General features: G+C 39.0%; 1 protein-coding gene across 20 annotated transcripts in view; it reads left to right on the top strand.

The window, feature by feature from the left end:
- Window positions 1-20777, top strand: part of PIGN (phosphatidylinositol glycan anchor biosynthesis class N) — a 108310-nt gene that overhangs the window by 375 nt on the left and 87158 nt on the right. For 18 of the 20 annotated variants that reach the window (XR_008575768.1, XR_008575771.1, XR_008575769.1 and 15 more), the window contains exons 2-3: window positions 15369-15628; window positions 20191-20312. Coding sequence is in view for 15 of the 20 variants with exons in the window: in XM_054815821.1 (XP_054671796.1) it covers window positions 15402-15628; window positions 20191-20312 (349 nt within the window). In the remaining 5 variants the exon portion in view is untranslated. Of the gene's footprint in view, window positions 1-2; window positions 134-4207; window positions 4227-15368; window positions 15629-20190; window positions 20313-20777 lie in introns of those variants that run through there. The other 2 variants (XM_054815817.1, XM_054815820.1) reach the window with 2 other exon arrangements.

The raw sequence follows: 20777 nt of genomic DNA, 5'->3' as shown, positions 1-20777 counted from the left end.
GGCCTGAAATAATGGAGGGTGCAGGCACGGGTGGTAGTAAGTTGTGTATCTGGGAGCATGATGCTACCGCTTTTAAAGAAGCAATGTGAAAGTATTACCTGGCAAGAAACTCGAAGTTGGAGTGTAGCAAAAGGTAGTGAAGGACATTCAGCTTGCCAGAAACCATGCAGAACATGTTGGTTTCTGTTCTTTTAAAAAATGTCACATTCCTACTGCTAATATACGAGCTGTGATTGTGTAAAGCTGCCAATTCACCAGGAGTGACTTGCTTTACTGACAGCAAACTTTGAGCTGAAATCTTGGTAATAATAGTGACAATGTTTTGTGGTGATAGTGAGCTGTTTCAGTGTTTGGAAGTGACTGTTCTGCAAATCTGTTAAAACTCTGAATCAAGACTGTAGGTACAATCTTTGAAATTTACTGAGCTTTACTAATATTACTAGATCTACAAGCAATATTCAGTACTGTGAATGTAAGCTCTTCCATTCTTGCCATGTTAGTATGCTATAAAAGAATGGTACTTCTGAGTTTGATGTGCATAAATTTTTGTAAACAATGTAATCAATTTTGTATTCTGTCCTATCATAAACTGATTATTTTTTTTACTAACCTGCTCTTTTATCTTTCCAATATTATTAAAAGAGAGTAAGTAGTGGAGCATGAACTGCTTGTAGCATAAAGTAAAACAGTGGTATATTGAAAATGCTTTAAAATTCGACTCAGACCACAGTAAAAATAAGAACAGAACTTTTTTGCTGTTGATGCTCCGGTGGAATTAGGAACCCTTAAAGAAATCTTTTTTCCTTTCCTTTCTGGAAAATTAAAGTATATTCAGTATGACCTTGTTAAAAGTTGATATGCCCGTCTTCTGCCTCTTCCCGTAAAATGGAGGGCAAAACTTACTGATGTCCTGTAGCAGCCTCTAGTGGCGATCGTCAATGTTTACATGTGACTTGAAGCTGTTCAAACACTACATTCTACGTTACTTTTAAGAGACTCATTTCTGTCGACTTATGTGTGCTGTTACAGTAAGGACTTTTTTCCCCCTTCCTCACCTAAAATAATGTAAAAATATTCCTCTGTTTGATACTTCACAAAAGACTTGTTTGGGTGTATGAAACTGAAATATTTACAGATGCCAGACAGTTGCTACAAAATAATTTATGGTTGTCTGGGATAAAAACATAGCTGCAATGTGTATTCCAGAGCTGAAGAATATAGGAAGAAAAATGTGCTTTTGACAAAATGCTTAAGCCCAGTTTGTTATGGTATACAAAGGCCTGTTGTTTTGAGAGACTTGAGAAGGAAACCTGATGAGGAAAGTTTAGCACCTTGGGGGATAGCTAAGGCAGAAAACAATGCATATATTTTGGAAACAGCATTATATGGGTCTACTTGAAGGAGACAGCTACAAATTAATTTTTTTCTTCATTTATTCAGTAGTCATTCTGAGAGAGCAGATTCTTCATCAAGTGGCTTTATCTCTTACTGGAGACTTCCTGTTGACTTTTAAAGGACTCAGGTTTTATATCTGAGGAACAGCATACATAAGCACAGTCTTATTTCTAAAAATGGTCTGTCAAGCTCAACATCCAAAATACAGGGGTCTTGTAGGAAAAAGATCTTCAGTTGGGGTTTTTTTCTGGGCTGTGATAATGTATGAATAATTTTTTCATTTATGCATATTTTTTCATGAACTTCTAAATTATGGCTCTTGAGATGAAAAATAAATAGAAAAAAATCAGTCTTTGCTTTTACTGTGTTGATTTTTGTAGGGGTGTTAAATCTTGAGCTAATGCTTCAAAGTTTAATGAACTTAAACGTATGACCAGTTTCGGGTTCCCTCTATGCTGTTTGGTGGGGTCATATGCGTGTAAAGTATGCTTGCGTTCTGTGCTACTCTGGTGCGGTGTCAACTGCTCTCACAGTGAGTGAACACACAGTTTAAGTCAAACTATGTGGGTTGTCTTCTTAATTTAATTTAAAAAAATATTTCTGTTGGGCCCATATTGGGGTTTGCTGTGCTAAATACTTGGAATCTGTTGATATGTTCCGGTGATCCCTACAGTGAAGTAGGGTAGTTTTTTTTTCATCTGGTTGGAATCCCAATCAAGGCACAGGGAACAAAATAATGGAGGAAAATCTGAAGCAAATCTGATTTCTGCTTCAAAATAATGCAGATCTGTGAGTTCTGCCAACTCTTGCTTAAGTCTTCTTCTAAAACTGAATTATCCAAAAGAATCGTTGTCTATGTATGTATATTTAAGACTAACCCCCTTTTTCAAAAGAAACTTTACAGAAGTTATAATTTTTATGTTTATTTTCAGACCTTAAAAAATTGAATTTTGGTGCTTTGTAAATTCTCTAACCTCAAAAATATTTTAATATTCTGCAGGAGCTGAATAATGCAAATGTCGAGACTCATAATGTTAGTAGTTTGTGCTTAACAACCTCTGCTATTTCTCTGAAACTGTATCTGTCCCGGTTTTAAGGGCATGGTTTTTAACAGGGATAACTTATATCAGTAGTTAATAGTTACTTGTGTGTTAAGTACAGACATAGCTTTACCTAGAGAAACTGACTTTAGAAAGTGTTTGTTAAATTGGAATCTGTAATAAAAGTAGTAGGGCAGTGTGAAGGAGCTCTTGGAAATAATTCCAGCCTCACTAAAAATGTGATAATGTCCCATGAAGTCAGGTGAGGACCTGAATTAAACAAAACACCCCCACCCCACCCCCACAATTCCTTTGAATCAAAGTTTGGCTATGGTTTTCTACCTCTAAAACTATTGTTTTGAAGCATAAGTGTGAACAGTGGATATTTGGAAGCCTGCTGTCAAAATCACAGTGAGCAAACACTCAGCCCAAGGAGTATTTTAGAAAACTTGTTCAAGTTTCATGAAGCGCGCATTATGTTTTTGTGAGAATGAATAGAGGGGGGAGTGTTGTTACAGTTGAGTGAGGAGGCATAATTTGGGAATAAAAGATATGACCTTCTATGACACCACGAACACAGGAGTATTGAATTGCTTGAGCTTCGTTCAGCCTAGTCTGGAACATGGAGTGTCTGGAAATGTAGGTTGCACAGAAAGCTGTTGTAGAGGGCAACAGACCACTGTAAGATGGTATGCCTTACCATGCCTCATCATGGGGAAGGACAATGTAGATGGATGGGGAAGGGAAACAGTGCACCGAAGCATGAAAATGATCATTGTGAAGTCATTCTTGAATTCTGAGGTCTACATGTACTAAAGTCAAATGAAAAGCTGTGTAGCCTGAATTTAAGGTGTCTTTTATTGAAGCTTTGTGGAGGTCAAGACAATTAAGGCTTGACATTGATAAGGTCTTATTTATTCCTGTCACTGCAGAAGCATGGGCCAACTTGCAAAAATGTTGCTATGCTGACTCCATGCTGGTGCTCTGTGCTTTTTGAGGGTTGCCTGCTTTACCACCTTCTTCAATTTAGTATTGGCACAGTTTTGCAAAAAAATATTTTCCTTATACAGCCTGCTGTTCTTCAGCCATATTCAAATATAAGGGAAAACACTATGAGAGAGATGTGAGGTGGCCTGTGGGTGAGGTCATGCAATAAACTACAGTGTTAATAAAAGGAGTACAACTAGTGTGAGATGCAGGCTTTGGAGAACAAAGTAGGAGTCTGAGGACATGCTTTGAACATGCTGAGTTAGCACTGTTGGGAGGAGATGCAGTCCTGTCCTGGTGCAAACGCAGAGGTTTGTTTTGGGAATTAGACTGGGGAACTAAACTAAAGCAAAGTTATCTTTACTCTTCCTTCCTTTTTTTTTTCTTGAGGTTATTTTCAGTTGAAGTCATTCTCCTGTCTGCTTGACTATGCAGTTGTACAGATGGCTGTGCCAGCCCAAGGAAGATGTTCAGCATGGGAATAAGTGGGCAGGAGGAGAGGAGGACAGGACAGCTCTCTGCAGCTGTACTGGCTTCATTTTCCTTGCAGTATTTCTGACTGTGAAGACCTTGTTCTTTTAACTGCTGCTCCCGTGACAGCCATTTTTGTATAAAATAAGTGATAAAATGTTTGCCTTGCTGGTCTTAAGTATTTTGGAAAACGTACTTTTAATTACAAGGAAGTTTCTTCTACAGGTGCTAGGGTACAGGTGAATAACTGCTACCCAGAAGTGAATAATAGACGTTTTCTGTCATCTCAAAACTAGATGGTTGCATCCTCCCTGAGAGCAGTTACTAAGATAGGTAGATTTTGCCTTCATATTCTTGACATGAAACTGTATTTGATGTCTGTCTCATAACAGTAATTGTCATCTCTTTGGAATCTTCTGCCTATCAGTGTTGTATTGTTCCCCTCTTTTGCCAGCAGAGAGATAAGGAAAGTACAGGTTCTCCATTTTGGGAGGAAGATGTAATATGAGAACTGGAGAGATGTTGCCCATCTGTGTTCTCCAGGTTCTGGGTCTCTGTCTAAGAGTTTTTGTATTGCTCTCTGAGCTTTTTTTTCTGCAATGTAGCTATTGCCATTTTTTTTGCAAAAAAAGTTTGGTGGGGAGCTTTCATTTTAAATCAGCAATGCCCTATATTGCAAAGAGGGACAATATTGATTGTTTCCAGGAATCATTTCCTGGCTCTACTAATTATTAGGGTCAGTCAGCAGTTGAAAAATAAAGGTGTCTCATAGAAATGAAAAGTGGCTTGGCTTTGTCTTAAAAACAAATGCAAGGTCACAGGGTTTCAACAGAGGGTGTTGATATATCATAAATGATAACGAATGTTAAATACTTTCTTTTTACTCCTACAGCAATATCTACTAAGAACTTTGTTCTAAAGTGAATGTATTTCAGGCTGCAGTAACTGGTAATTTGAGTGGGTTTTGTAGCTTATGCATGCTTAGGAAAATGCTTTCTATGTGAACACCTTGCAACTGTGGCTGCTAGTGGAAGAGTTAAAGAAGAGGTGACTGTTTTTCATTAAGATTTTTTTACTAGATCTTAAAGTATCCTTGAGCAAATACTGTATATACTTTACTCCTTGAGAGCTTAAATGCTCCCTTGAAGGTGATGTAATCTATCCTTTTAGTGTTTTTCTACACTTTATAACTTTACAATTGCAAATTTATAATAGTTTGTTTCATTTGGTGATTGAAGGATTTGAAATTTTTTTCCCTTTGGCTTATTTCTTTATGACAAAGCAGTACTTCCTGACAGCATGTGGGATTTCCCAGGGACTGGGTCTGCTGTGGTGCTGAGTACCGGGTCACACCCGTGAGCACCGTCGGTCTTGGGGTGCAGGACCTTGGAGAGCGCCCGCCTGCCGCGGATCGGGGGGCTGCCTGTCGCCGTCCCCTCTGCACTCACAGGTTGCTCTTCTGAACTGTGCTCATCGGTGAATTGTGTCGTATAATGCATCTCCAATTTGGTTTGCTTTCCTTATGTATGACTTTAAATGAGGTTTTGGTTTCAGAGGGAAACAACTTGCATCCCTCTGTGTCAACTTTGCTGTGAACCGAAGTTTGGTAGTTAAAGATATATCAAATATCATTTATGCTAGCTAGTTGGATAGTGTTCAGCTATACATTATATTCAACTGACTAGCATAATTAAGTAGTACTTTTGAACTGAAAAGCTCTAAAGTCTTTTTTTTAAAAAAAAATGCTTATGAAAGGGTGGGAACCTACAAATTGATTATGTGACTTCTGTACTCCTTTTATTGAAAGTATTACTGTATACTTAGAAGGTTGTCTTGTAGTCCTTTTTTTTTTTTTTTTTTTTCCCAAACTGAAGCTATTGGCAAATCGGATTCAACAGATGTGGCTTGTTACTATTTGACATAATTCTTTTTTATTTGTAATGGTTGATATCAATAAGAAAATGTGACTTAATAGAAGACAGACAACTTCTGTCAGCTTTTTTAAACCTTATTCATACTAGCTTCTATGGAACATACTTTAAACACTGTTTCTCAAAGAGTGTTTTCTTCTCAGTGAGTATAAAGAATACGTTTGCAAGCTGGTTTTGCAGAGCTTAATGCTGCTGAAAGTTGTTCTTTTTTCCACCCTTTTCCCTGTGTGCTCTACATTAATATTTGTTGTATTACTTTAAAGAGTTTGATCCTCGTCCCTTTTATTGCTAAAGGGAAGAACTGTGCTGCTTGTATTGGTGCATGTGCTTTATTGCTTAGTTTTATTGCAAGTCTCTTTAAAAATATCTTGGGGGGCCTTCAGTCTTGGTTTGTCAGGGAGGGCTCCAATGAGACAGCAGGGCTGCTGTGGCAAGCTGTCTTCCATGCGCTTGCAATCTCTTAAGTGCCACTTGTCCCTTGACCCTAGCAGCCATGGAAGTTGGTGGGCTGGGTTCTATTAGACCCTCTCAAGCTGATGTTCTTTCCCAAAAGTATCCCATGAAACTGGTAATATGAAAAATCTGTCTGCAAGATCTACAAACAGGGCAAGATAAAACAATGATAGGAAAGAAAAAGAAGTCCTTATTTTCTGCAAGAATAAAGGAATCTGAGTAATACAAGACACTCTTGGCAGCACAAAAATAATTAAACAGTCCACATTGAGATGAAAGTATGATCTTAAGCTCTAGAACAGTGGTGCTTGAAGAAGACTTGCTGATAGAGTATTGCCGAATGACTCAGAAGTCAAGAAATACCCCCAGAGGATTTGCACATACCTCCTGAAAACAGGAGTAGGCCCCCCAAATGCTCTTGCTCAGTGAAAGAGCTGATTTGCAGCAAAACCACTTAGGGTTTATTGTTGGGGTTTGCTTTTTCTAAGTTCTGAATTTCTAGCTGCCTGAATACTGAGCAGATGCAATGCTGAATTTCTGCTCTTCATTTTTTTTCTCCACTTGGCTAACAAGTGTTACCAAAGGGTGATGTTCTTGTGTTTTCTTTCATGCCTCAAAGCAGTCATCGTTTCTTAAAGAAGTACCCTTGTTCTCTTTCTCAATGCTGTCCAGTTGTCGGTGTGGTTCTCAAGAACATTTTTGTGCCTGGGAGACTTGTGGGTATGATTTCGCATGTTTACAGGATAATTCGGAGAAAACTGCATAGACTGAAATTGGGGTAGCTGATTTGCAGTACATTCAAGTATTAGTACGCTTTATTGGCACCTTGCAGGCTATAGTCAGATTTCTCCTTGAAAAATTTTGGCAAAAGAGACTTTTCTAGGCAGGCAGAGTAACGTTGATTATCAAGTGATATTAAAAGAAAATTAAATATTCTTTGAGCACTTTGCCTCAGGTTTGGATGTGCTTTACTGAATCACATTTAAAATTTAAAACATGTCATTTGTTATTATAATCCCTAAAATGCTCAGTGAAGATGTGGAACATAAAATAATTTTAAACAGATGGTTTGAATTACAAAAGCCACTTCACTGCAAGAGCAAGTGGAAATACTGTAGTTGCAGTTTCATTGTCTGGTGGAGCATGTTATGCCTCAGTAGAGAAGGAAAATGCAATTTCAAAGAGGAGGAAAAGGGACTTGATCATTATCCCGCTTCTATTCGTAGTATGATTATATGATGAAGTCAAGATGAGGATTTGGGGTTTCCTATGTTTAAGTAGTGTGTAAAGATATGAGAAAGAGTTACTGTGAGGCTGGCTGGTAAGTCTCTTGTATAAATTAATTTGTTCAGTCAATAGCTGTATGTGCTGTGACAGCAGGAATGACTTGGTTGCATTTCTTGACTAGTATAACTATTTAAAAATCTAAATTAATAAAAGAATAGGGTGGGGACTGCTAGTGCCATCTTAAATGATGTATAACTGCCATACCATGCAAAATACTGTCAGTTAGACCACACAACTTCCACTTTGCTCCTCTGCCCTAAGTAAAAGGATCATTTTTTATGTACAGACAAATTGTATAGTCACCACTTTGACAGTTTAAATTACAAAATACACAATGCTGTTTAGTTGAAAAAATGCATTAGCCAGAAACATAGCAGAGACTCCTGTCTATTTCTTTTTTCTGTAAAAGATACTTACCAAGGTCATTGATGCTTATTGAAAATGCATTTCCAATGGATTTTCTTCATCTTAACCAACAGACTTGACAGTATTAGTGAAGCATGGTCCCTCTAAAAGAAATTACTAATGTATCTTGAGCTCCCTGTCTTGACACTTTATTATCTTAAAAAAAAAAATTTCTGCCAATGGGATATATTCCATGTAGTATTTTGTGTATGTTTTATTGCATATTTGAAGAAAGAAAAATATAAAAGGGAAATGTTAGAATTCTTATGAAGAACTATATTGTATTGCAGTACAAATATGGTTTTCTTTACCTTATAAATAATGCTGAGAGATTATAACTTCAGAGGAATTTATAACTTCAGGGGAATGCAGCTTAGATGTTGATTACCTTGGGGAAATGAAAGCTGCACTTACTTATGTCAGCCTTCCTGTTAAGCACCGAGGGAACTGATCCAACTTGGGGCTGTGGATGTAGGTTTTGTGACATGAAATTTAAAAAAAAATTTTAAAAAAATCTTGTCAGCAAGTTATGGATCAACTTGAAAATGGGGAAGGGCCGGTCAGTGTGAAATAAACTGCCTGCTTTGTGTCTCTGATAGTTGAGCTTAAGTGGCTCATTGCAGCTGTCTTGCTCCCCTGCCATCGTCACAGTCTGGGTTTTAGTCCTCGTGCTGACATGACTGTTGGTGAGGCGCATGCAGCTAATAGCAGGATTTTTTTTGTGTTGTTTTGGTAGGTGCAAGTACAAAGAAAGGGAGGGTCTCTTCACCTCATCTGCCACCAGCCGGGAGCTGAACTTTCTCTGTAAGGATTCTAAAAAAACCCCTTCTCTAATCTGTGCAATTCACTTTATTTTGGAAAAATAATTATTTGCAGTCAGGAGGTACTTGCTGCTTTTCTTTCTTTAATTTCTTAGACTGATGTCTGCTGGTTCTGCTTTGCTGTCTCTCAGAACGATTGCTCCCCTGCACCTGCTTGCTCTCTGCTTGTGTACAACATCCAATAAAGTCAGAAGATCTGAAGTCTGCTGAAGGGCCCAGCATAGCCAGGGCAGTGTTAACTTTCAACTTGCTCTGTTCACGTGAACAGCTCATATTTAACAGGCAGTGAGTAGCTTGGTGGATCTTTCATATTTTTCTTTTCAGGATCTGAAAAGGGTCTTTATTTAAGAATCCACGCCAGCTTTGAGGTATTGGCTCAAATTGTTTGAACAAAAAAAATAACTTATTGGAATATTTAAATTCTGACATACTGGAGGTTGGACAGTATCATTATTGGCTTTGTATTTAGTTTAGGAGGTGGTGACAACGAGAAAAAATACAGCAAGAGAAGAAGAATCTGAGTCTGCTACATGGTTTGCTGGTTGGGATGAGTCTGCAGAGGAGGTGAATTGCTTGTTTCAACTGTATTATAACAAGTTATATGTTTGGATGGACAGAAAGAAATGGCATGTGACAAATAGGTTGCAACATGCTCCTCTTAGTCTATTATCTGCAAGACTAGAAGCTTTTTTCTGTCATCTTGGTGTGATAGGCAATGACTTCACAGAATTAAGTAGAATAATGCAGTCAGGATTTGGGCCAAACTCACGTTTTGTCTTGTGAAAATAAGGACTGTGAGAGGTAGCGCACTAGATCACTTGTGAAGGGATTACCTGGGAAAGTATCAGAGGACACGAAAATGCTTAAGTTTTCTTGACAGAAAGATGTAAGATATATTTTCAAGTGACAGTTTGTTTATTCACTTTTTGGACGGCCAGGCACCTGAGGGCACAGACATCTTTCACTAGTAATAAATACTTAGATCTGACTCCTTGTCCTTCAAAGTGAAAAGGGGTATGTGTGATTTATACATTTCTATTTTTCTTCTCTTGACAGGCCATGGCTTTTGCTTTTTCTTATAAGCTAGTACTTAATCCACTTTTTTCCTTTTATCCTTGTTATTTCTTCCTTTTAGCATGCCTTGTGGGGTTTCTGCCTTGAACCATCAAGCACCAGGCTCTACAGAGAAATTTGCTCCTGATGACCTCTGTAATGGCGGGGCAAGGAGAAAACTAAAGGGCTTGTCTTTTTTTTTTTTTTTTTTTTTTTTCTCTGTGGTATCCCATAGAAGCTAGACTTCATTTCTGTATCTCATGTGAGATACAGAGAAATAGCATATAGACAACCATGTTCCCTGCTAGGGCAGATGCACACAGAGTGCTTGCTGTGCTTTTTCTGTGCCTAGAAGGCATGAGAGTAGACACTATAGGTTTGAGGGATATCTGAGCACTGAAATTGTACTGGGTTAGCTGCTCTCTCCTCTTCCCAGCCAGAAAAGCATGCCAGAAGGCTGCTGGGCACCAAGGAGTTTGGTACAGATGTTTCCATTTGCAGGTCCTCCTGATGCCAACAGGCCTGTCAGAACATCTATGAGATCCTGTTCAGCCTCTGATTCCCACATTGGGCCTGTGGGTTCAGATGGGCTTTTGTCAAATAGTGCTGCAAAAGCAGAAGGGGGAAAGAAAAGAGGAGTGGAAGAGATCGCTGCATGGCAGAGGACTCAGATGAGTGAAGATTGTGCATTTTCAAATTTAGAGGCGCTGTCAGCTAGCTCCAGCTGTTCCTGCACTGGTTGTGTGGAGGCTGTGTCAACTGCTAAGTGGGATCCCTCCTTGGACTTGTAGTCTGAGACCTTGCATTGCATCTTTGAGAACACAGATCAACTGATGATCCACTCCTCTTGGAAAATGGGGGGGGGGGGGGGGGGGGGGGGGGGGAGGAAGGCATAATGCTAGAACATATCCTAGGCAGAGAAAAAACAGATGTCCCAGGATATCTACATTGATGTTTTTCCACAAATCTAATTTTTCCTAAAACTCCTTTTACTGACTCATGAAGATCGTGTCCAGATCTTGTAAGGAAAAGGATATTTTAAAGATAAATATTTAGCTTTCCCTCTCCATATCGATGGCACCTCGTGCAAGAGTGCAATGGAGGAGAGATGACCACAAGTATGCAATTTATATTTGAAGTGAGAGAGACTCATCTTTTCTGTTCATGTCACAAATGCTTGTAGCTGTAATTACCCAGCACAAACATTGCTTAGTATTAATCCTCTTTTTCTATGGAGGTCCATTCACAAATCCCAGAGATCCCTCTGTTTTTTACCTTCACTTTCTTCCTTGAAGGTTTACCTTTCATCGTTCAGTGATCCATGGTAAATAATCTTTTAATAGTAGGGTTCTGGGGGATGGATGGCTGCTCCAAGAAGAGACATTTTTTTCTGTGTTGCCTTGGCATCCATTGAATTAATGACTCTTCCTATCAAGTAGCCAGAAATGCATCGACAAAATTATCTCGTTCCACAGCAGGATGAGAGGTGGTAGCCCATCCTTGATTTAAGAAGCTTAAATACCTGCAAATGTGAATTCAAATGACTTTGGCATTCCCAATTAGGGAAGAGGGCTGTCCTCTGATTTGCAGGACATATATTCTAACACTTGAAATCCAAAAGTTTACAATTATATGTTGATAGTGAAATGCTGGTGGTCTGGCCTCGTCAGCTCTGTCAGCCTTAACTTGGATTGTAACTGGGGTGACACCCTCATTTTTCTTACCAGTGTAGGTGCAAACTGAAGACTTCTGTGTGGTACCTCTTATGCTCTTTTTTTTTTATTATTTCTTTGACTTCCTGTCTTGCTGGGGGTTTTTTTGGTTAAAAGAAACTGTGTGAAGTACCAGTTGGTAGCAATTCAGCAAAGAAATGAACCAGTATCAGCAAAGACCTGTTTCTGCACAGCAATGGATCACTTAGACAAGCTTTTTCTCAAAATGCAAACTGGTTTTCATACAGGAAGGGGCCATTTCAGCCTATCGTTCAACTGTCTTCCACCCATGTCTCTCTTAGACCCCAGTACTTGTAAGTTCAGAGGTGCCTAGTAAAGTCATTTATTTGACAGGGAATGCTTTACTTCATTAATATCTGAATCTGTTTGTTTCCAGATGTGAGTATTTGTCAGGTCTCTGATAAGTAGATTTGTGATTCAGTGAATGTGAATGACTGAATGTATTATCTTGGTTACCATTTGATCTGCAGCAGGGTGGCTCAGAACCGGGTCTGTACATATGGTGGTTGCAGTGTCTGTCACAGGCAGTGTGCCTTGGGGATCCCTCTGGCTGTCTTCAGTCTCTCAGTGAAAAGCTTTCTGGAAATTAACTTGCCCATTTTCATTCAAGTTGCCCTTCCTTTTGGGCAAACTAATGTTTCTGCATCATGGGTGAAAACAGAAATTTAACTCTGCACTCAAGGACCCAAGCCTTGCCCTTCCACTGAGCATTGCCTCCCTTTGAGAGGACTAATGTGGTCAGTTGTTCTTTTCTGATACAGTCTCATTGCCCTGCTTTGTCAGATCTCTCCTGCCTGCCATGTTCAGCTGTTAGAGGATCTCTGCAAGAAATGTCATCCATGCGCGTGCTTGCTTTTCTTTTCACCCTCCTCAATAGACAAATATGTATCAGTATTGTGGGCTGAGGAGAAATGACGTGTGCTCCAAGTGGCATAGTATATGTTGAGAGGGGCTGACACTGAGATGGGAATGGACCTGTGGAAAGTTGAGTTGTCTTGGGTGTTTGCCCTACGGGGGTCGAATGGGTGCTTTGGTTTGGAAGTCCCAGAGGAACCCAGGCAGTGATAAACTTCCTTTTCCATTGAACACCAGTTATTAGAAATGTTTTGTTCTTCCATGATACTTTGGATGTTTGAAGAGGATGTATTTCACAAATCAGCTGTCTTAAATGAACTTTAGGCTCTTGGGGCTGGCAGTGACCAAGTTGAGTTGTAACTTGATCAAGATGAAAAGGTGTAGAAGGTCACAGGTGCGTCTCTAGAATTGCCGTTGAGTGTATTTAAATTTTGTTCTTTGAGTCGGAGCTTTCTCTAACCACAGAGTGCTCGTTTGCAACACCTCACCCAATGGCTTAGTAGTTTGAAAGCAAGATTGCCATTAGAAGAGGGCACCTGGTGCCATTCTGGCATTCAGCTGAGATGCAGTTAGAAGCTTTCCAAACACTTTATACCTGTGGGAAAGTATTTGTAAGCCTGAGGATAGGATGCTCTTTAACAATGTTATGTCACAGTGATGATGCACAAAGTCATGCATTAAAGGAGCAATGTAAGCTAAGCTAGAGGGAGAAGGAGCAGCTACGAGGGACATGGCAGAAGCAGGTGCTCTGGGAGTTGCCTTTCTTGAAATCATCTGATGGTAATGAGCAGTTGGATATGTTGTGCACAGATGAACAGTCTAGTGTAATGTAGTCAGACTGTGGTTGCAAAAGAAAGTATCTCTTTTTTTTTCCTTTTTTTTTAATTCTGTGGATCACTGTAGTCTAAGACAGCATTAAATCTGAATTGTGTTGATTGCACTCTTGTAGCTGCAAGCAAGGGTTCAGGCCTGGGGAGAGTTAAAGCAAGGAGAAATAGCTAGTGCTGAAAACAGATTAGGTTACTAATACTTAATTAGAAGAATTTAGAATATGTTAAGCTATAGAATTGTAGCACTGGGAGTATACAACAGCAAGTATCTGATTGAAGTAACTGCTTTGTTTAGTAGGTTGTTTAGTCTCATCAGTTTAAGGCATTAATAGTTTGGATTCTCCTACTGAACACAACTACATCAAAAGAAAAAGCCCTATGGAAAATAAAACTGATTGAAAAAAAATGAGGTCTGCCATTCAACTTAATGGTATTTCTGTGACTGTGGTTTCATGTATTTAAATTCATGCAGGACCCTGAGTACTTAAATAAAAAATAAACAAACTGATATTTACAAATATTCCAAGTCTCTCTTGCAATCTCACTTGTAGACATAGAAGCATGTAAGTTCAAGATTAATGGAAAGTTTTCCTTTGATCACTGAAGAACAACTGCTACATGTCTCTTTGAAATGTTGTATTTAGTTATCTTGATCATGTTGTGTGGTTTTCTCTCCAAATCTCTAAAATGAGAAATTACTCTATTAATGTTTCTGATTAGGATTGGAGTTGTTACACCTGTGTTTCAGTAGGGAAAATGAGTGGAATTGGAAGTTATGGCTAAGTTGCATACAGATCTGAATTTTCTTTGAATTAGTAAGTAATAATATATATTAACTTTCAAATATTTTTTTTATCATGTAGGTTCTTTTCTCTGGTTTTCCTGACCCTTTAAAATTTTTATTTTAAAAAACATCTTTCAGAGTTTTGATCAGTTAAGATTATGTGGTAGTGAAGCCTTTTTTCTTTCTTTGATAAGAATACTAGTTGTACTGTGTGGTGGCTGTCTGTGTCTGTCCAGTTACTGGAATTCTGCAAGTAACAAGATAAACTTATATATTGTCATTTAGAAACACTAACTGGATTCTGAAACAAAGAGTTTCTTTTAGAGGGGTGTGTATTTACATAGGTAATTGAATATCTGAAACTTCCAGGCTGTTAGGAACATCTGTTTCAAAATTGGTGAGTGGAGGTGGTGTTTTGTTAAGATTGATAATTAGCTAATATTTAAATAACTAAGTTAGCAGCCTGGACAGCACTAATGGTACTTTGTCAGAATTAAGCCTCATTCAGGCTCAGATCCCACACTTACCTGAGTCAATATACATATTTGAATTGCCTTCGGTAGGCATCATATGAACCCCTGAGTACACGTGGCAGACAGGTACATTTCTAGTGTACCTGTTATTAAGCATATTTGTATCCCTAATCTGAGTTCAGGGACTAACAGGGCAGAAAAAAAAAAAATTCAAAAAGGGAATATCATTACCCATGAAACAATCCTTCAGCTGTTGTGCTTTTGTCACCTGTTTTAGAAAGGAACAGTGTTCTGCACGCAGCAGAGCATCCTTGTTCCTTTAAAAGAAGTTTTCCGTTTCTTGGCAGAATATAATGAGCTCATAATTGATAGTAAACTTAGAAAAAACAACTTTGGATGGATGTTTGCTGTAGGATGGCTTTCCCCAGCTGTCTTTGGCTTGCGTTTGCCTGAGCAGACCTCAACACTGTCATGCAATCAGCCGGTAGAGGGTAGTATGTTCATGGAGACGCTGCGTTGTCGGAGTCTTCTGTCACTGTAGGTAATGAAAACCTGCTGGCTGAATATCAGACACGTTGGCTTGATTCGATGGTCTTTTGAGGACATCTGATACCCCACTCAACACCAGAGATGAGTTGCTGAGACATGATTACTATCTGAAAGTCCGAATTAGTCATGCAGTGACTTTTGACCAAAACTTCTGGGGAAAAAGCTTGTTGGAAGCAGAGATCGATTATGAATCCTGGGTAATGACTGTGGTTTTGGTACTCCCATTCTGTAACAGATGAAATAAATACTGATTCTGATAAGTCTCATCCACCTAACTTTATTCTTTCTCACTCCCTCTCAGTGTTGGACTTTGCCTTGCCAGCCCACTGTTGCCATGGGTATACCAGTCTTCATACTTGCTGGTCTCCTTGTGCATTGTGTGTTCTTGGCCTCCATTTTTGACATCTACTTCAGCTCTCCCCTGGTTCACGGTATGACTCCTCAGCAGACTCCACTGCCACCTCCGGCAAAACGTCTTGTACTCTTTGTTGCTGATGGTCTGCGGGCAGATTCGCTGTATGAATTGAACAGCAGTAATACGTCCCAAGCACCTTACCTGCGGTAAGTCCATCTGGAAATGCTACTGATCCAGAAGATTTTGCTTCTGGGGGAAGCTCTATGTAGTGTTGAAAAGAGAACAAGAGGAACAACAGCAGCTGTGGTGGTTTGGGTACTGCCTTCCCTCTGCCTTTGAAGTAACGAACTTTAGAGTTACGCTCTGCAGAAATGCAGAAATTTGAGGTGGTGTCCCTTGTTGTCAGTAAAGCTGCTAAACCATGAACAGAGTAAATTGAGGCAATATTGTCCTCTGAAAACTACAGCTAGCCAGTGACTGAGTGTGAACTTTCTCCATTCACATCAGCATGGTATCAATTCTGAGGCCGAACAGACTCGTTAATTTAAACTGCTTCCTGGATGTTCAGTTTAGGAGTAGTAGTTCATTAATGTGCTTGTCTTCTAATTCTAAGCTACTGATGAAGCTTTTTAAGGAGCGATTAAAAAAGATGGCCTGAATGGATCTAACAGCAGGCTGCCACTTCCTATTTGTTACACCCTTCCTGCATACGTGACCCTGCTGCCTCCCTTGTACTCTCTAGTGTGTGTCTGATTGCTTAATGGAATGATTTCGTTTAAGATGGTGGAAAAACTAATCCTGCCAAAAAAAATGTTAAAAGTCATATTCTCGAGTGCTTAAAACTAATTTTCACCAACCTTTCCTGTTTCCTTATATCAAGATAATTATTTGATCATAAGACCAATAATTTCTTAGACTAAAAAAAGTAGACAGTATTAAATAAGACTACTTTTGTGTAATAGCACTGGTCTGGCTTGAACATCGGAGCAAACCTGAATAATCTGTCATCTGAAGCTGTTGGGGCATTTGCAGTCTGCTACAGAAATCTGAGGAGCCCTTGCTGCAGCACTTGCCAGCTTATATGGCATTACTTGTACCTGCTTCTCCTGTTGTTAGTGTTTTGTAAGGGGCTATCTGTTACATCAGTGTGAGTTTTCCACGTCGTCTTTTAGCAGTGGACTTCACACTTCCTCCAGAGCAGTTTCTTGTCTTAGCAATAGAACTGTTGGTCTTTTGCACCATCAACAAGGTGTGAATGTCATAGTGGCCTCATCACCAGGAGCAGTGGTGGGTAGTGGTTAGGAAAGAATATAAATGGATATTTTTCCCATTAAGTGGTTTGAGTTTTTCAGTTTCAGGCACTCAGCATTATCATGCCTATCTAGAAATAAAAAGTTAAACCATGTATTTGTGCTAGCTTTGGCTGGTATAGAGTTAATTTTCTTTGTAGTAGCTAGGATGAGGCTATGTTTTGGATTTGTGCTGGAAACAGTGTTGATAATACAGGGATGTTTTTGTTATTGCTGAGCAGTGCTTACACAGAGCCAAAGCCTTTTCTGCTTCTCACACCACCCCACCAGTAAGTGGGCTGTGGGCGTACAAGGATTTGGGAGGGGACACAGCTGGGACAGCTGACCCCAACTGACCCAAGGGATATTCCATACCATATGATGTCATGCTCAACATATAAAGCTGGGGAAGAGGAAGGGACACACACACACACACACACACATGTTCGCAGTGATGGCATTTGTCTTACCAAGTAACCATTGTGTGTGATGGAGTCCTGCTGTCCTGGGGATGGCTGAACACCTGCCTGCTAATGGGAAGTGGTGAATGAATTCCTTGCTTTGCTTTGCTTGTGCATGCAGCTTTTGCTTCACCTATTAAACTGTCTTTATCTCAACCCACAAGCTTTGTCACTTTTACTCTTCTGATTCTCTCCCCCATCCTGACGCGAGGGGAGTAAGCAAGCGGCTGTGTGGGGCTTAGTTGCTGTCTGGGGTTAAACCACAACAGTATTAAACCATTAGTTTGCACTTCTGCTCTCTCTGCTTTACCTTGTTTGTAGAGTTACAGACTTTCTATTTCAAAATCTGCAGAAGTAAAACATTGTCACCTGTGCTGAAAGTACATAGGTGAATGGAGGGAAAGAACTGCTTTGTAACAAAGATGCTGGTAAGTCACTGAGTGGAATAAAATGCCAGTAGAGGTTTGAAGTGCCATCTGTATTTCTCTCATCTCATTCTGCATATAAATACATGTACGTGTGGGGATGTGTATGTGAGAGATGATGAAAAGAAACAACACGTGCCTTCTGAAAGGTGGAGGGCCAGGCAGTCCAAGGCATATCTTCAGCTCTTACACGTACTGCTACAATTTCAAAGCAAGAGACTCAGTGTTTTGTCACCAAACTTTTGAGCTACACAACTTGTGTAAGTTAACCTTGTAAACAGGTTGACAAGATCAGATGTTGGTTGCTGGAAGTGCTTCCTTTTTTATTCTGCCAAATTGTTGCTGTCTGAGCTTTCCTTTCTCAATAATATTAACCCAAAGTATATGCATTTTAATATAAAGTTCACTTTTTTGCACATTCATTCCTAAGTGCCAAATGTTCAGTCCCTTTATCCGCTTTATAGTAGCAGGCAATGTAACAGCCAGATTACTTGTCTCATCCAGGTGGAGCATTTTGGGAACTACTGTGTCGTTAGTGAGGAAGGATTAGCTTTAAATGAGCAAGAACCATTCTTGTAGCAATACACTATAAATAGAAGCAATTTTTTTCTAGATACATGAAATTAATAATAAATATCCATTAGGCTTGGAGCAGATTGCTGGCTGACATATGCCAAGTACCTAGTCTTTTCTCTTGTAAATATTCTTGAAAAATCTGTTTTTCAGCATTGAGGGACAGTAGGTGGTCTGAATTGCTGTGGTGGTGGTGATTTCAGGGAAGATGTTTTCTTCCTTGCCTGTCATGTTTCAGCCATATTACTATATCATATTCATATTCATTGTTATTATGGGTAGTAAATGTTTATACTGTCAAGGAAATTAAATTTTAAACAAGTTTTCTGAGTAAAAGACTTTGAAATAATTCAAAATAGATAAATGAATTTTGAACAGGTAAATGACAATATCTGGCTATATTTTTTTTCTGCTTAATATGTGTTATTGTTAACTTCAGATCCTGAAAAGGAAAGGTAAAGGATTACTTTCCAACTCAATAGAAATAAAATTCTGATTAATTTCCTACCTGTTGTGACAATGAAGCATGAGGAGGGCCAAAAGTGTTTTATTGTCGTCTTAAATCTTCCATTAATGCTAGTAAAATACATTTTGATCCAGTGAGAATACATTAGAAACCATTTAATACTTAAATCCTTTTTTCAGTACAACTTGTCCTAAAACCTAGCTGAGATGAGAGCTAGGAATAACATGTCCGAGTGCTATATCACCTTTTACATTTTTTGCTGTAATATTTGGGCTACTCCAGATAGTCCTGTGAGCTTTCAAGTATGCCTGAGAATGTGAGGTCTAAGATGAGTTTAAAAAAAAAAAAAAAAGCAAGCAAACTGTGAATCCTACCAGCTTAGGGTGGAGCCTGAAATTTTAGGTTGTAGTTTGATTCTTAATTCATTAGTGAGAAATATATTTAGTATATGGATCTTGTAATTAACAGTTGTATAAAATCTCTGTTAAAAATAAAGTCACAAAGCATGAACTTAGAATCTACTTGGGCTAAAACACATCCAATAAAAGTGTGGCAAGTTTTGTAGCTTATATCATGAACCAGAAAAGTACAATTTCCTGGTAGATTTGACTCTTAAAAAACACTTTGAATTTGTTCGGAAGATTCTGCTGCTTTTTTTCCTAAACATTAGTAAAAAGGTATGTCCTGGTGTGTTTTGTTTTCTTTCTCCCCTTGCTCTGACAGTGGGCAGTGAATCTTTCTCTTCTTCCAGAAGATGGAGACAAGAAAACAGCATATGGTGATGCTTACTGCTTGCTCTCTGGCAAGCTTCAGCTGTTCATATCTTCAGCAGACAAGAGCAGTTTATGAGGCTGTTTCTTACACTTGGGCTTTGTCCTCTATTTTCTTTGCTTTTTATCCGTTAACCTATTGTATGTGCATACTACTTAGACAATTTATGTATTTCTGTGGTGAGAGGTATTCTCCTTCACTTTGGTGTAATTGCAAAAGATACAAGGTTTACTTCCATTTTCTCCATGTTGCTGAAATGATTTGCACCTTAGATTTATGTGGCTTTTAAATTCTCTTGATGCTTATTTCCAATATTCAGCATAGATAAAGGTAGACAGGGTCACAAGAACTAATTATAATTGAGCATATTTAATGAGTAAGAGAAGATTGAACTAGACACTTTCAAGCTAAATGGAAAGAGCAAAAAAAGGTAACACCAGGGAGAAACAATCTGTTGGGGGGTGGGAGGGAAGTAAACTAGCAGAAAGCAGGAGAAAAAACCAGTATGTTAATTCTAAAAGTATTAGAACACCAGCTAAACCTGACTGTTTGCGGTGCTGATGGACCACAATAGTAATGTTCTCTGTGGGGTGTTATAATATAGAACTACTTGCAGGTTAATGTTCTGCTTATTTTGTTGCGCAGCAGGCGGTAGTGAAAATCTGTTTTAGTACCGGGGTTTTTTGTATTTCCTGCCTCACATCTACTTGTCACTCTTTTTATCTGCAATTCATTGTACTTTCAAGAAGGCATAAGCATTAACTGCCTTGTGTCCTGTTTCAGGAGTATTCTGGAGAATAATGGCAGCTGGGGAATCTCTCACACCCGGGTCCCAACAGAATCCAGGCCAGGACACGTTGCGCTTATAGCTGGATTTTATGAAGATGTCAGTGCAGTTGCTAAAGGTATGCTGATCCTCAAGCTTTGAGCACTGTCCTCCAAAATAAGATGTTTGTGATGTGCTGGGCTTCTAGGTGACTATTGATAAATACCTGCATTGTGGTTTGCATACCAAGATTATATGGAAAAGATCATCTGCTCTAGGTGATCCTGCTCTAGCAGGGGGATTGGACTAGATGATCTCTAGAGGTACCTTCCAACCCCTACCAATCTCTGAATAGTTTTGGATGGATTTCCCACTCTTAATATTGATAGCTATGAAGATAGCTTACATAAAATTTAGGACACTGAGTCTAAAAGCAGAAATATCTTATGGAGTGACCTCTTCATGTAACAGTTTTTAATTATTGTTTGGGGTGTAATGGGAGATGGCTAAGTAGATGCCGCAAACAAGAAGTGAAATGCAGTCTTAGCTTGAACCATAGCTAGGTTGAGTTGGAGAATCAGTAGCAAAATAAAGCGAAAACCCC

Source organism: Grus americana, chromosome 2 (genome assembly GCF_028858705.1).
Source record: "Grus americana isolate bGruAme1 chromosome 2, bGruAme1.mat, whole genome shotgun sequence".
Lineage (NCBI taxonomy): Eukaryota > Metazoa > Chordata > Aves > Gruiformes > Gruidae > Grus > Grus americana.
This window is presented reverse-complemented; position numbering and strand designations above follow the sequence as displayed.